We start from the raw sequence: 16,444 nt of genomic DNA, 5'->3' as shown, positions 1-16,444 counted from the left end.
ATCTATATATTGAACGACTATATTCGGACATCGGAAAGGTTCCGAGTGATTCGGGTATTTTCGGGAGTACCAGGGAGTTACGGGAATTCGTATTGGGCCTTAATGGGCCATACGGGAAAGGAGAGAAAGGCCTCAAAGGGTGGCCACACCCCTCCCCATGGGCTAGTCCGAATTGGACTAGGGAGGGGGGCGCCCCCTTCCTTCCTTCTCCTTTTCCCTTCCCTTTCCTTCTCTCCTACTCCTACTACTTGGAAGGGATCCTAGTTCTACTAGGAAAGGGGGGATCCTACTCCCGGTGGGAGTAGGACTCCCCTAGGGCGCGCCATAGAGAGGGCCGGCCCCTCCCCTCCTCCACTCCTTTATATACGTGGCCAGGGGGCACCCCATAGACATAACAATTGATCTCTTGATCTCTTAGCCGTGTGCGGTGTCCCCCTCCACCATAATCCACCTCGATCATATCGTAGCGGTGCTTAGGCGAAGCCCTGCGTCGGTAGAACATCATCATCGTCACCACGCCGTCGTGCTGACGAAACTCTCCCTCAACACTCGGCTGGATCGGAGTTCGAGGGACGTCATCGAGTTGAACGTGTGCAGAACTCGGAGGTGACGTGCGGTCGGTACTTGATCGGTCGGATCGTGAAGACGTACGACTACATCAACCACATTGTGCTAACGCTTCTGCTTTCGGTCTATGAGGGTACGTGGACAACACTCTCCCCTCTCGTTGCTATGCATCACGATGATCTTGCGTGTGCGTAGGAAATTTTTGAAATTACTACATTCCCCAACAATATGTTCCCCTAGCAATCGCTTTACTCAATCTTCGGAGTTATTTGACACCGCTGGTTGCCTGTCACCACCTGCTGCTTGGTAAGAACTTGTAACATATTGATATTTGCTTTACTGTGAGCGCTTTACCACCACACCCTAGTAGTTCATAGGAACATTATTCTTGAATTTTGTTTCTTGTTTCTAATAATCAGGATAGGTTCCGGAGATGTAAGTTCTTGGACGACGGACACATCTTCACCATCATGAGAGTTGGGACAACACACACAAGCACATGGTCAGGTTATCTTTTTACCGTCATTTGAGGTTAGATTTAATCCTGCTATTTATCTAGCTTGGGAGCTTGAAGTAGAACAAGTTTTTAGTCACCATGACTTTTCTGAACATGAGCGAGTACGAGCTGCCACTAGAGCATTTACTGGTTTTGCTTCTGTTTGGTGGAGTGTGCATTATAAGAAAAACATTGATAACCAACCCACAACTTGGAAAGCTTTGAAATATGTATTGAGACAATAATTTTACCCTCCTGACTATCATCGTGAATTGCTTGGCAAATTTGAACAATTTAAACAAGGAAACAAAATTGTTCATGCTTACTACCAAGAGTTCAAATCCTATATGCATCATTGTGACATAGAAGAATCTGAGGATGATACAATGAATAGATTTTTTGGTGGTTTGAACCATGATATTCAGGCAAGATTTCAGTATATGCCTCGTTGCATTACTGGTATGTATGTTCATACTTGTACCTTTGAGAAATAGATACAGGAGGATGCATTGGGTGACCACAACAACTATTCCAGTTCATGCTCACCACCGCCGGTTGGTTCCTCCACCATTGCACCTACTATAGCAACCCACCTCGGATTGTGAGCGCGATATCATCTCAAGAGTATGGTACATTGTCAATGTCCGTACCTACATCAGCTACGTCTTTGCGACAAGGTAAAAGTAAAGGTATTGATGATATAACTTCACATGAGAATGATTCATGCCTAGTTAACTTGAATGCATCATGTGTTGAGTTACCTCTTGATTTGAGCACACCACCTATTTTAGAGAATCTTGTTATTGTCATGAATGCGTTATGTGATCAAACAACTGAAATACCAACAATTTTGAGTACACCCATTAAATTAACTGTTGATGCGAAAGAACCAATGTTTAATCATTTTGATATGACCTCTAATCTTGGTGATGATTCTGTGTCAATTGACTTATTGCATGTTTGCTTATTTAAGCATGTTGTAGCATGTAAATTTGATGCAAGTAAGGTTTATTCACCAATGTTGGGATGGTTTAATGATGAACATTGCCAATCCTTTGATATGAATAAGAGCTTCACTTATATGTGCAAACTGAGTTGCGATATTTTCATGCCTTCTACTTCTTATGATAATATTTCGGCTTCAGATTTTATGAACTATGAAAATTACTCAATTGAAGTTATAATCCGAGGTAAATTACTCATGTGATGCATTCTCAAGGTAAAAGTAAAAATGGATGACACATGATGCATTCAAGGTAAAAGTAAAAATGGATGACATAGACATATACAACATGTACACCTTGTCTCTTTTGTTAGCCATATTTCAGATTAAGCAACGCCAAGGATGGCTTTGTTTTCAAGAAGGGGAGGATGATGAGGACATGAATACCTTGGATATGACCAAAAATATTGCATGCATGTATATTTGTGAGGTGATTTCTAATACAAACTATGCAATAATTTATTTATGTCATCCAGGACAAAAATACTTCACAAACTTTTGTGCCATGTCTAATTGCAGGTGTATGGGACATTTGTACAATACACATATGAAGATAAGGGAAAAAGAGAAGTTTAGGTGATGTTCAAAAAGTCCTCTCATGGCAGTTTTGGGCCAAGAGAAGATAGAGTCCAAGTCTCTCACATTCTGGATTCAGATTCGGACTACACAGACATACCTGAATCAAAACGCCAACAACTTTTTCATATGGACTCCAAATTGGGTGATTCTTTTTTTTCTGTTTGAAAGTAGATTTCGTGCTCTTTCCAACACAATTGGATTCGCCTTCAAATTCGTCCGGAGTGTTGAGTTATGGACGAAACAATCTGACGTTGCAGCAGAATCCGAGTCAAACTACAAGCCAAAAGGTGTTGCATCACCTCCACTTGGGACCATGAGCCTTGTACGACCTAGGGTTAGTTTTAGGCTGCCTTGGGATGTCCTCCCACCTCCTTGGCCGCCACCCCTTGCTCCTATATAAGTAGATCCATCTAGTAGTTTTTTGCTTGGGATTTGTTTAGTTAAAAGTTAGCCATTGCAACTTCGTGTACTTCGTTTGTGCCCAACGACCAGACCAAGACCGCTTCCGGATCCCCACCTTTATCAATACTTCATATATATTCACAATATTCAGATTTCTTTATCATATTCTTGCTCGTTCTTTGATTGCTTGCAGGAATAGACCTTCGTGGTCAGGCTGACCATGCTTCCGGCATCATCAGTAACCTCAGGAGATTGGTTTAGCGATTGCTAAGGCGCAATGTTGTGCACGTTTGTAGTCGGATCGTCAAAGTCGTCTCCACCAAATCGATAGTTATCATCTCATCGAAAGATCGGGACACCCTCGCCTCTATCAGTCACCGTGGTCTAAGGGGATGGCCCTAGCTTGATCGTCTTGACGCCATCTTGTTGTTGGAGGCCCATATGATGTGGCACCTCATAGCTCGTCCCCATGACCGAAGGGAAATTCCCATGTTTAGCCATCTTCCTTGAGGGGCTTCCGAAGATGGAAGTGTCGCCCTCGCTTGTTGGTGGTTGCCTCGTTGGTGAAGATGTCGATGTAGGCGAACTCATGGGAAGTAGGCAAAGATGTCGTAGGTCCAAAGGCGAAGATGCCTTGGGAACACTTGGCGAAGATGCTGAAGTGGTTGGTGTAGCTGTAGTGTCATCTTGGTTGTGGTCCTCGTCTCCCGGTCTTCTCTTTTGCTCTTGAAGCTTGGCCTTGGTGTGAAGTAGGTCTTGTTGGGACTTGTGCATTTGCGCTTGGCGAGCATCTTCATGATGATGGTGTCGTTGTCGTGCTTGAGCTCGATGGCGTTCGTCGCCATCGTGCACATGATGCTTTGAGGTGACTTGCCCTTCATGACGATGTGGATCACGAACGTGATGGTGGTCGCCATGGAGATGTGGACCTGGACGACTTGCGCTTGCATCATTTTTGCGCTCCGAAGACTTGTGACTTGGACGTCGCGGCCTTGAGGATGATAAAGGGGAAGAACGGTTGATCAACAAGGTCTGAATCTCCTCCATCCTTGTATCTTGCTCCTCCTTTTGTGCGGAAAGCTTGTTGTTGATGTAGTCACTTTTCCTTGCTTCGGACTGACGAATGTCGATGAAGAGGTTCTCGATGCGCTCTCGCAATCTTGATTGTGCGCCTTGCATTTGTCGTTGTAGATCGAAGATTAACACTTTGGTGATGTAGTTGTTCACGCCGTCGTTGTTGTCGAAGACCGGAGATGAAATGCATTTCCTATCCATCACAATACTCGAGCAAATATGAGTGGAGAAAGGATAAGAACTATACCAAATGTACCTTGACCGATGTTGAAGATGGATCAATGATCACTCAATGATGTAACAAGGAAATAGCACAATTGGTACCAATTATTGTCGGTTTCTCACACCTACACAAATAAGGCTTATGGTGGAGCTCGGTGAGGATAGTGGCACAAAAAATTTGATGCAAAATGTTAGCAAGAGTCAATAATGTTGAAAGAGATTCACAAATTCGCAAGTGAAACAAGTAGACCAATAGCAATATGTGGCACACGAAAACACACACAGAGATAGATACATGGGGTCGTGCAACCAAGGAATGAGCTCAAAATGTGGAATCCACGGAAAATGCTCTTGTTGCACAACTCTAGAGAGACGCTAGCACGATTGCTCAATAGGCGGATACGACACTTGTGCACAACCTATAGGAGACAAAAATGCAACGACTTCTATCCCAAGTATGCTATGTATATGATGTTCCGGTGGTATGATCCAAGATGGTCGGATATGACAATCTTATGCAATGTGGTATGATGCTATGGCACTTGCTTACAAGCTCTTTGTTCACTCTTTTTCTTTGCTTAAAAGCTTATTCTTTTTCTTTCTTTTTTATATGGGCACAATGTGAAATGCACAAACCAAGATAGTAATTTGGTATATACGGGGAATATACAATGGAGGGATACCATGATACCAAGATGATATGGAGGTTACCGTCCGTGGCGATGATGATTGGCGGTGTTCTTGATGTAGATATCAAGATGATGGAGACTTGTCCCTAAGTAGCCGAAACACCTTAGGAAACGGAAAAACCACGAACTCAAAATCTCAAATGTCAAATGTCAAATGGCGGTAGCGGGAATGCGGTGGTGGTTTTGTGGAAGCTCAATGGAATTGTGGAATGGCAATGATGGGTTGTGGAGTACGCAATGTAGAAATGGAGGGTAAGGTGGTGAACTATACACGGTGTTGGAGTTGGAAGCACGGTCCCTAAGTAGCCTAAACACCTTAGGAGACACAACTCACAACACAAACAAAATTGGGTTAAGTTGGGGTGGCGGAAGTGTATGGTGGGTAAGCCTATGCGGAAGTGGTGGTGGTGGTTGATGAAGAAGCAATCATCCCTAAGTAGCCGAAACACCTTAGGAGACTCAAATAACAACTCAAACAACCTCAAATGCTATAAGGAACAAAAAGGGTTAGGTTGCGGAAGTAGGTGGTGGTTATGCGGATGATATGGTGGAAGCCCTAGGCAAAGATGCCAAAGTTCCAAAAATTTGATGGAGTCAAAATGGTGTTGGTAGTATTTTTGTGGGAAGGGGGATGTCAAGAGCTTCTCAACGAGCTAAAGAACGCGAAGATCGGACTCCGGATGAATTAGTTATGGACAAAATGGAGAAATGGAACAAGCCGAATTTCCAGGGGCCGGACATCCGGGGTCGGGGCCGGAAATCCGAGACCTGATGTCGAGAACCGCGCGTGAATTGCGCTCCAGGAACCGGATGTCCGGCTTGGGGCCCAGATGTCTGGCCCGACGATTCTAGATTGGGACTTCGAAACTCGATTTGGGGCGGAAATAGATGATTTGGGGGGCAAAATTGACGGGATTTCGTGGATGGAAGGTGGGGAAACTTGGGGAGATGCTAGATCCACTCGAAACTAAGCAAATCCATGGATCAAATCCAAAAAAATCTCATCAAACCAACAAATCACAAAAAAAAATTGGGGGCTATTTTTGGTGGGGATTTTCGAATTTAGGACGAAATCAACAAAATTAGGCTAGAAAACAAAACGGGGAGGCTCCGAAATCGTGATCAACGTGGCTCATGGTACCAAGATGATGGGTGGAACTCTAATCGGCCGATCTTTCACGAAAGGAGCGGATCCCGCGAAGAATACGAAGAACACGAGGGAAAACATGAGGGGAAGCACGAGGGGAAACACGAGAGAATCACTCAAACCAACAAGAATGATCACACATGTGCTAGATCCTCGAAACACAAAGAGAGATACATGATCCAAAGTCAACAAAGGACAATACAAGAGGTAACCGGTTCTTCTCTGTGAGGAGGTCTTGAATCCATAAGGGGATCTTCCCGTGAGGGGTCTTGAATCCAAGGTGGATCTTCTCCGTAGAGGGGCCGCGGTCTCTCTCGTGGAGTAGATCCAATATGGATGAGCGATGCTCTATCTCTAATATGAGCTTACACAATGCTAACCCTAAAACGTAGGTAGGAGGAGAGTATATATAGTCTAAGGGCCGAAGGGGTACATGGGCCTCGGCCTAGATGCGCTGCACGCAGGCAGGGGGGCGGATGTCCGGGCGTCGGGCCGGATGTCCGAGCCTTCGCGAGGTGCTGGATGTCCGAGCTGGCGGGCCGGATGTCCAAGCTGGAGTGGCCAGTCTCGGAGCTCTCTATATAGGTGGGGTCTGGATGTCCAGGCTGGGGGCCGGATGTCCGGTGGCTCGGGAAGAGCCGGATGTCTGGGCCACTAGTCGGATGTCCGGGCTAACGGGGTTCAGCTTCGGGTGCATTCTATGATGGGCGTTGGATTTCTGGGGGTCGGGCCAGATGTCCGGGCTAGGGCCGGATATCCGGTGCGTGTAGTAGCTCGCTCTTCTTCCTTCTCCTTCCTTTGCTTCCACGCACGCTTGGCTTTGGTCCTTGGGTTCTCCGTGGTCTCCTCGGGTGTACCTGAGTATGAATAAGGTCCGCGCTTGAAGTAGCATCCATGTCTTACATGCGGAAAGGGAAGATTCGGAAAGGAGCAAGTTCACCTTGTGTCCAATGGCGTATGCTTGAGGTCTCAACATGAGGGCACTTGGGGCTTGGGGAGAAGTCGTAGTGTATATGGGGATGATCATAGGATGGTTCGCATCAGGTGGCCTGTATGCAAGTGGCATGGTGCACTAGAAGTGGTCCGCGTGTCTGGAGGGTCTCGAGTGGGTGTACGCTTGCATGAAGACGCACTATCTGCATCTTGATGCGACGCTCGTGGCCTCCCCCCCTCCTCCGCATTGAAGGGAAAGACCGGGTGGAGGAGCAATTCTTCAGCAACCTTCTTAACCTTAACAGTCACTTTGACTTCAGGCAGGTGGTGACCCCAGTCCCGGCGGAGCTCCATGAAGGCCTCGAGGAGGCGGTGAGGGGACATGTTGATGAGGACATGACTACCTTGGATACGACCAAAAATATTGCGTACGTGCATATTTGTGAGGTGATTTCTACTGTAAACTATGCAATAATTTATTTATGTTATCCAAGACAAAAATACTTCATAGACTTTTGCGCCATGTCTAATTGCAGGTGTATGGGACATTTGTCTTACACATGACCCATGTGTTTAGACACTTCATTTTATTTGGTGTGGTGAATGCTTCCTATTCCTACCATAGAACGTTTGTTGAGTGTTTTATGCATGTTTGCTATGACTTTGAGGTAGATGTTTATTCTCTTGTCACACATATTTGCATCACTACCTCACATTTACATGCTTGTATCCATGATGACCTTTGATTGTGCTCAATTTATGTGCTTACATGCCATGTCACAATCCTTTGTCACACCATATGCTATACTTGCTGATGACACTTGTTGGGTGAATCGCCTCTTGAATGATTGGTTTTGCACTACTAACCACATTTGTTTTTCCAAGTGTTTGTTGTCCTTACTCATTTTGAAGGAATCACTAGACGGTGCGACATTAGATGAGTGCCCATTTCGAGCTTGAAGGTGATGAGTACTTGGTGATCGTCCACTTCTACACGGCGAAGCCATCTCTTTCCCATGGTGATTTGGTTCACGATCCGAGGTCGGATCTTTCCCAAGGGAGAGATGATGCAGAGCATCCTACGGGCATCACAATGTCAAGAGTACATTTGACAAGTGACACGTGTGAAATCTACTTTACATACAAAAAGGTGAATCGTCTCCTTTACACGTGCTCACTTTACCCCTTCGAGGATGGTATACTACTTGACATTCCTCTCGTGTGCATGCATAGGTATTGCCAGAGCTTTACGAATGACGAGGAGGGGTACAAGCGCCAAGGAACGCCTACACCATCCGTGAGGGAAGCGTGGAAGAGAAGACGGAAGAAACAGAGTTGCTGTAAGCAATAGCCACCGGACATCCGGGCGACACCGGACATCTCGTACCTGAGGCAACCCAGATGGCTAGAAGAGCTATAGCCGGCAAGTCCTACAGCGGACAGACGACCGACGACCACCGTACGTCCAAGGAGTCCCAGCAACCGGACGACTGACACCGACCAGACATCCGGTGCCACATGTCCAGAAGCCAATTGTTGGATATCCGACGCCCTCTGGAAGTCCGGACCCCCGCGAGCGACCGGACATCCGGTAACCACTGGACATATGACACTGCCTATGCATAGCTAGGCCTTTGTCCTTGTATCTCTCTCCCACTTACCCCTTCATGGCTTAGATTATAAATAGACCTCCCCCTCCTCCTTTCTAGGTTAGCAGATATGATAGCTCATTTTAGTGGAGCTTTGCTCCTACCTCTACTTCTCTTGAGAGAGAGAGAGAGAGAGAGAGTCCACTCCCTTCAAGACCTCCATGTGAGCATGTGAGAAGATCTCGAGCGATTCAAGACCCCTTGTGGGAGGATCATCTAGATCATCAAGACCTCATCTCCTCTTGGATTTGGGATGAACTCTACCTTGTATCTTTCCCTTTGATTGTTCATGTACCTTGTGGATCCATGTGTTTGTTAGTCTAGTGGATGTGTGATTGGACTTGTTTTTGGGTGTTCCTCTTGTGATTTATCCCCATGTTCTTCGTGTTCTTCCCCGTGTTCTTCGAGGAATTCCCCTCCAATTCATGAAGGATCGGCCATTAGGGTTCCACCCTATATCACTCTTCATGCATCACGGCAGTATATGGTCCACAAGGCGACAGTGAGAAATTCTCCTTCATCAATGAGCTCAAAACAATCCGTCAAAACAACTTGCCTGCATGGTTGCTGCTAGGTGATTTCAACCTGGCAGACGACAAGAGAAATGCAATGGTCAAAGCCTAATCAACGCCTTCCGTGCTTTTCTAAATAACATGGAGGTTTTTGAGTTGCGGCTTCATGGACGATGATTCACCTGGACGAGCACTTGTAAATTGCATATAAAAACCAAGATCGACCATGTCTTCTACTCAACTGGATGCGGCCTGATATTCCCCCAATGCCACCTACAAGCACTATCCTCATCGGTCTCTGACCACTATGCGATGGTGCTGATAGGACAGACGAGCGACACGCAGTTCGGGGTTTTCCACTTTGAAAATTACTGGTTGGGGATGAGAAGCTTTGATGATGTTGTTCAAGCTTGTTGGAGTGCACCTTTCCCACACTCTGATGCCATGATGATCTTGCACAACAATCTCTCACAACTAGCCAGAGCACTAAGGTGTTGGAGCGGGAAAAAGGTTGGGAATGTGGCCTTGCTGTCCACTACTGCTGATCAACTTATCTTGAGTTTGGATCAAGCGTAGGACCATCGTGACCTCACTTTGGGTGAAATTGGTCTCAAAAAACACCTCAAGATGAAACTCCTTGAATTGGCTACTATTCAGCGCATCTGCATTAGGAAACGTTCAAGGATCATATGGCTAGGTGCTGGGGATGCGGACTCCAAGCTCTTCCACACAAAAGCAAACAGCCATCGTCACAGAAACTCCATCCCTTTTCTACAAACTGAGGATAGCCAGCTCACCACCATGGTCAACAAACACAGTGAATTACACCACCACTTCTCCTCAACCATTGGCACAACAAAGACTAGGCAGAGCTCTCTCAACTGGAACCTGCTTGATCTCCCTCGACTCTACCTCTCCTCTCTGGACGAACAATTCTCGTACGAGGACATCAAGAAAGATGTCTTCGCCCTTCCTTCAAGCAAAGCTCCAGGCCCTGATGCATACATCATGGATTTCTTCAAGAAATGTTGGGATGTGATCAAGCATTATGTATCTACAGCACTACACCAATTCTTTACCCTCCGCGGCAAGCACCTCCACCTGCTCAACTCTGCCTACATAACACTGTGACCTAAATCCAACGAGGCTATCAAACTAAAAGATTTTCGGCCGATAAGCTTGATACACTCAGTGGGAAAGATCGCCGGAAAATTGCTCTCCATCCGCCTGGCTCCATTCCTGCCACTACTAATTCCCTCCTCTCAAAAACGCTACCCGTGGCCTCCACCAACGACCCAGCTCTACTGCTCAAGTTGGACATTGCCAAAGCTTTTGACAATGTTTATTGGTCCTTTGTGATGGAGCTCTTCTCCCATATAGGTTTTGGACACTAATGGTGTGACATGATCTCCCTGCTTTGGAGCACCGCCTCTTCACAAGTAATGGCAAATGGCGAGCTTGGTCCACCTTTCATCCACTGCAAAGGCCTGTGTCAGGGAGATGCACTCTCTCCCATGATATTCACCCTTGCAATTGCCCCCACTTCACTGGCTATTTGCAAAGGCTGCAGATGCTTAGCTACTCACTCTGATTCGCTTGCAACCCTCCCAGCTAAGTGTGAGCCTTTATGCTGATGACGCTCCACTGTTTGTCTCCCCCAAGCCAACTGACGTCATGCTCACTACGGAGATCCTTGCCTGTTTTGGCTCTGCCTCTGGCCTAGTTTGCAACATGGATAAAAGTGGCTTCTTTCCCATCTGTTGTGACGACATCGACCTAGTTTCCTTGCTGCAGCAGTTCTCGGTGCCTATTCTTCAATTACCTTGCACCTACCTTGGTCTTCCCCTGCACTATAGGAACATCACCCGAGCTGACATCCAGCCCATCCTCGATAAACTTACGTCTAGGCTACAAAATGGTGTGGGAAGGTCATGACTGGTGATGCACGCCTGTGGTTGATCAACTATGTACTCTCAGCAATCCCGGTCTACCTGATTAGAATTTTCAAGCTGGGTGCATGGGCCATCAAACAAATTGACAAGTTATGAAGAAACTTCCTTTGGAGATCAAAGCATGATGCGGATGGAGGAATTGCATTGGTTAACTGGTCCACCGCCTGCCGCCCCAAAAGCCTTGGTGGACTCGGCATCTTTGACCTGAAGCGCTTTGGTAGGGCCCTGCACCTGTGATGGAAGTGGCTAGAATGGTCTGCACAAGACAGGCCTTGCATCGACTCTCCCATCCCCTGCGACAGAGACGACCTGGCCCTTTTTTCTACTACCACTAAAATCTCCATCGGTGCTGGAATGCATGCCAAGTTCTGGCATGATCGCTGGCTCGCCGGCGACGCACCTGCTGAGATTGCGCCGGACTTGCTCTGACTATGTTACAGGAAAAAACTCACTGTTGAGAAGGCACTAAATGGACAACACTCATTGTCAGGTCTACACCGCATTTCTTCTGAATCTGATATGAGACATTTCACCAATCTCTAGGCAAGGCTGCGCAGCATTGTTGTTGATCCGTCACGGCTTGATGAGATCGCCTGCAGCTGCAATGCTGCTGCAACCTACACAATGATCTCAACCTAGCGCTGCCAATTCCTTGGCTCCATCACCAGTCCCAACTATGATAAGCTCTAGAAGTCCAAGGTCGGGGCAAAGTGAAGGTTTTTCTTCTAGCTTTTTCTCAAAGGCAAGATCCTCACCAACAACAACCTGGCAAAACGTGGAATCCCTCATAGCCCCAAATGCACCCTTTCTGACCAGTCTGAGGAATCTGCACTACATCTCATCATCCAATGTTCGTTCGCAAGATCAATATGGCTGCTCATGGGCGATTGGCATGAGCTTCTGGCACTTCCCAGTGAGGCACAGCAAGCAAAGTCAATTTGCACCTCGTGGAACGATTACATTTGTCCACTCGAGTCCAAGGTGATGTCCATTGCCATCTACACGGGATGGAACATATGGAAAGAACGGAACAGGCGGGTGTTTGAAAAGAAAGTGCAGCACGAGGACGAGCTGCTCAACCTAATCTAGCAAGACATCCTCCCGACAATGCTCTCCTTTCATTTCCGTCCATGAAAAGTAGACATCCACCAATCAACCGCTATCCAGCATGCATCTATGGTATTAAGTTCATGACAAACAGAGTAACGCCTTAAGCAAGATGACATGATGTAGACAAAGTAAACCCAATCAATATTAATAAACCATCTCGTTTCATCCTTAATGGCAACAACATTGTACATGCCTCACTACTCTTTTTGTCACTAGGTGAGGACACCACAAGATTGAACCCATTACAAAGCACCTCTCCCACTGTAACACCCCGAGACCGTTGCGCCACGTGTCTTCCAGTTATTCGCTATCTTTGCCATGTCATTTGCTTGTGTGTTGCATTTTTCCTTATCATCATCCGCATTGCATCTTCATGTTTTCAAAACTTACATCCATCCCGGCCTCCCCGTTCCTTGCGTTGTCCGTTCTGAGCCCAGACACACTTGCACGTGCCCGGGGCACCTCTGAAATATTATTTCATAAGTGGCCGGAAAATGTTCTCGGAATGGGATGAAAGTTGGCGTGTTGTGTTGTTACGTTGTTAGTAGGTCGCCTGCCAAGTTTCATCGCATTCGGAGTCCGTTTGACGCCCCAACGGTTAACTATAGCGGCATTATAGCCGGTCTATCGTCAGACGTTTCCGGTCTCCGGAAATGGTTGCCGGGTTTCATTCCCCCTCTCTCTTCTCAGTCCAACCACACACTTGACCTCGTTCGCCTAACCCCTCTTTGCACAGTGCATCGACCCCTCGCACGTGTTTGAAACTTACCCGAACCCGACCCGGGTTGTCGTTACCGATGGATCCCGATCATCCCCAAACATCTATAAAACATCTCCGTTTTCTTAATTAGTCTACCTAACCTATTTTTCTTGGCCATTCGATTACGATCAAAGGATCAGATTAGTCCCTAACCAAAAACTTTTTTTCTATAAATAGCAGTGCAATCATCAGACAAATCCCTAATTTCTAGGGATCCTCCTCACCGCCGCCGGTCTCTGGTTCCCCTCGGGGTCCATCCCGAGCCAACCAGCAACCCCGACCTCTCCCTCTCATATCGACCCCGCGCTCGATCCCCTGCCTCGCCTAGATCTGGAGCCGGTCCATCTCCCCTCGCGACCCCGCTGCCTCCAGTGAACGTCGCCGGTGACCACCTTCAGCAGGACCCCCGTGCCCCTGCTTCTCCCTTCTTCTTCCTTCCCTCCTCCTTCTTTCACCTGCTCTCTTTGTTCGTGCAACAGGGAGCCACCAAGGAGTTTGCGTCGGCCATCCTCACCTCTCAAGCCCGGAGGTCATCGTCCTTGAGCTCCTCAACCCGTTCCCGCCTACCTCGTCGCCGGACCCAAGCCATGGCTGCCGCCAAGTTTGTCGGGACGCTGCTGCTTCCCACCGCACGGACCCGGCCTGGAGTCGGTGCCCTCGGCCGTTTCCCCGCCGTCTCCAGCAACCACGAGAACCTCCTCGTCCCCGCTGCTGCCTCGCTGGAGGGCTCGTGCCTTCCAATGCCGTTGTCGTTTGCCTCCTTAGTCGCCACCTTCGTCACCATCCATGAAACCAAATGATGCCAACCACTAGGACCCGCAGAAGCCATCTCCGGTGACTGGCCGATGAGCCCCGTTGCCGGTGAGAACCTCCATCACGCTCCTGCCATCTTCTTGCGGTCTCTCTCATGTCCATCTCTTCCTCTCTCTGAATCCTCTCTCTTTTCTTCGACAGGAGCTGTCGCCGCTGCTGCAGTTCGTCCTCCTACAACACGCCACCCCTTGCTACATGCTTGCACGCACCCCACCGTGGTCTCCCTAGCAGGATTCCGCATCCCCGATGGTCCTCTCCAAGCACAGCAGCAGTTGTTGTTGGCTCCCGTCGCCGCCGAGTCCCCGTGCGCCCGCTTCAGGTTGTGTCCTGGCCGCGGTGCCCACATGCTTTATTTTACGCCCATCTCCCTTTGCATCACAAACACACAGCTAGCTCAGTGGCTAGCATAACCTCTATCCATTCGAGGGGTCTGGGGTTTGAATGCCAGCAGCCCCCATTTTGCTTTGTTTTCCTGTTATTTTGCACACCCACGTCTGCTTCGGGCTAGATCTGCTGCTGGGCTTGCACAGTGCGTTGCATACGGCCCGGCTATATTTTTTCCCCTGCTGACGAATTTCCTAATATCCAGTGCATGCATAATTACATCAATTTGCCACTCTTTTGCATTGTTAACAACTAATTAACCATGCATCGGTTTAAAATGTTTTATATATGTAAAATGCTTAGAATTTTGTCTAGTTTCATAATATGCTACTTTCATCTATGTTTAAAATGTTTAAATTGATGTTTGCTTTAATTTGCTTAAATGCCATGCTTAAATGCTTTATTTCATAACTAAATAACCGTAGCTCCATTTTAAATAATCTTTATATGTAAATGGGGTAGAAAAATTCCTAGTTTAACATGGTGCACCCATCTTGCATGCTTAACAACTCTAAAATATGGTTTAGGGCAGAACAGTACCAACTCTAAAATTTGCATATGAGGATTTTACGGATTTGTTGTTTGTTGTTCCGGCCTCATTTAAACTTGCCTAGATAGTTAGTTTTCTTATGCTTCACCCCTTTCCATGTTTAATAACATTGAATATTGTTGGGTACATAACTGAGAGAGAACTAAATAATTTAATGTGGTGTTTTGTCAATATGCAACTCGTTGCATATTGAGCTCCACTTAATTTTTAGTATTGTTTGTTGCACTTTGACATGCCATGCCTCTTTAAACCGGACATGCATCATACTTGTTTGTGCATCATGCCATGATTATGTTTCGTTGTTTACCATGTTGTTTGCTTCTTTCTGGCTTGATTCTCTTGTTAGCTTCGATTTCGTTTCGGAGTTGTGAGGATTCATTCGACTACATCCGTTTGTCTTCTTCACGGACTCGTTCTTCTTCCTTGCGAGATCTCAGGCAAGATGACCATACCCTCGAAATCACCTCTATCTTCGCTTGCTAGTTGTTCGCTCTATCTCTATGCCGCGCTACCTACCACTTGTTATATCATGCCTCCTATATTGCCATGTCAAGCCTCTAACCCACCTTCCTACCATACCATTGTTTGGCTATGTTACCGCTTTGCTCAGTCCCTCTTATAGTGGTGTTAGTTGCAGGTGAAGTTGAAGTTTGTTCCATGTTGGAACATGGATATGTTGGGATATCATACTACCTCTTATTTTAATTAATGCATCTATATACGTGGTAAAGGGTGGAAGGCTCGGCCTTTTTCCTGGTGTTTTGTTCCACTCTTGCCGCCTTAGTTTTCGTCATATCGATGTTATCTTCCTTGATTTTACGTTCCTTACGCGGTTGGGTCTTATGGGAACCCCTTGATATTTCGACTTGAATAAAACTCCTCCAGCAAGGCCCAACCTTGGTTTTAACATTTGCCACCTAAGCCTTTTTCCCTTGGGTTCCATGGATTCAAGGGCCATCTTTATTTTAAACCCCTGGGCCAGTGCTCCTCTGAGTGTTGGTCCAACGTGTCAACCGCCGGTGGCCACTAGGGGCAACTCTGGGCTGGCCTACCAGAACTTTGGACAATCCGGTGTGCCCTGAGAACGAGATATGTGTAGCTCCTATCGGGATTTGTTGGCACAGTCGGGCGGCTTTGCTGGTCTTGTTTTACTATTGTCGAAATGTCTTGTAACCGGGATTCCGAGACTGATCGGGTCTTTCCAGGAGAAGGAATATCCTTCGTTGACTGTGAGAGCTTGTGATGGGCTAAGTTGGGACACCCCTGTAGGGTATAAACTTTCGAGAGCCGTGCCCGCGGTTATGTGGCAGATGGGAATTTGTTAATATCCGGTTGTAGAGGACTTGACACTTGACTTAATTAAAATGAATCAACCGTGTGTGTAGCCGTGATGGTCTCTTTTCGGCGGAGTCCGGGAAGTGAACGCGGCCTTGTGTTATGCTTGAACGTAAGTAGTTTCAGGATCACTTCTTGATCACTTCTAGCTTCTCGACCGTTGCGTTGCTTCTCTTCTCGCTGTTATTTGCGTATGTTAGCCACCATATTTGCTTAGTGCTTGCTGCAGCTCCACCTCATTACCTTATCCTACCCATAAGCTTAAAT

General features: G+C 47.0%; 1 protein-coding gene across 1 annotated transcript; it reads left to right on the top strand.

Annotated features, from left to right (window-relative positions):
• Positions 1 to 9,900: 9,900 nt before the first annotated feature.
• On the top strand, positions 9,901 to 10,404 carry LOC147975555 (uncharacterized). The gene has a single exon (XM_087520482.1). The coding sequence runs from the start codon at positions 9,901 to 9,903 to the stop codon at positions 10,402 to 10,404; it is 504 nt and encodes a 167-aa protein (XP_087376608.1).
• Positions 10,405 to 16,444: the final 6,040 nt, after the last annotated feature.

This window comes from Triticum urartu, chromosome 4A, assembly GCF_056163025.1.
Source record: "Triticum urartu cultivar PI428250 chromosome 4A, HENAU_Tu73, whole genome shotgun sequence".
Classification (NCBI taxonomy): Eukaryota; Viridiplantae; Streptophyta; class Magnoliopsida; order Poales; family Poaceae; genus Triticum; species Triticum urartu.
The sequence above is the reverse complement of the archived record's forward strand: the minus strand, read 5'-3'. Positions and strand labels throughout refer to the sequence as shown.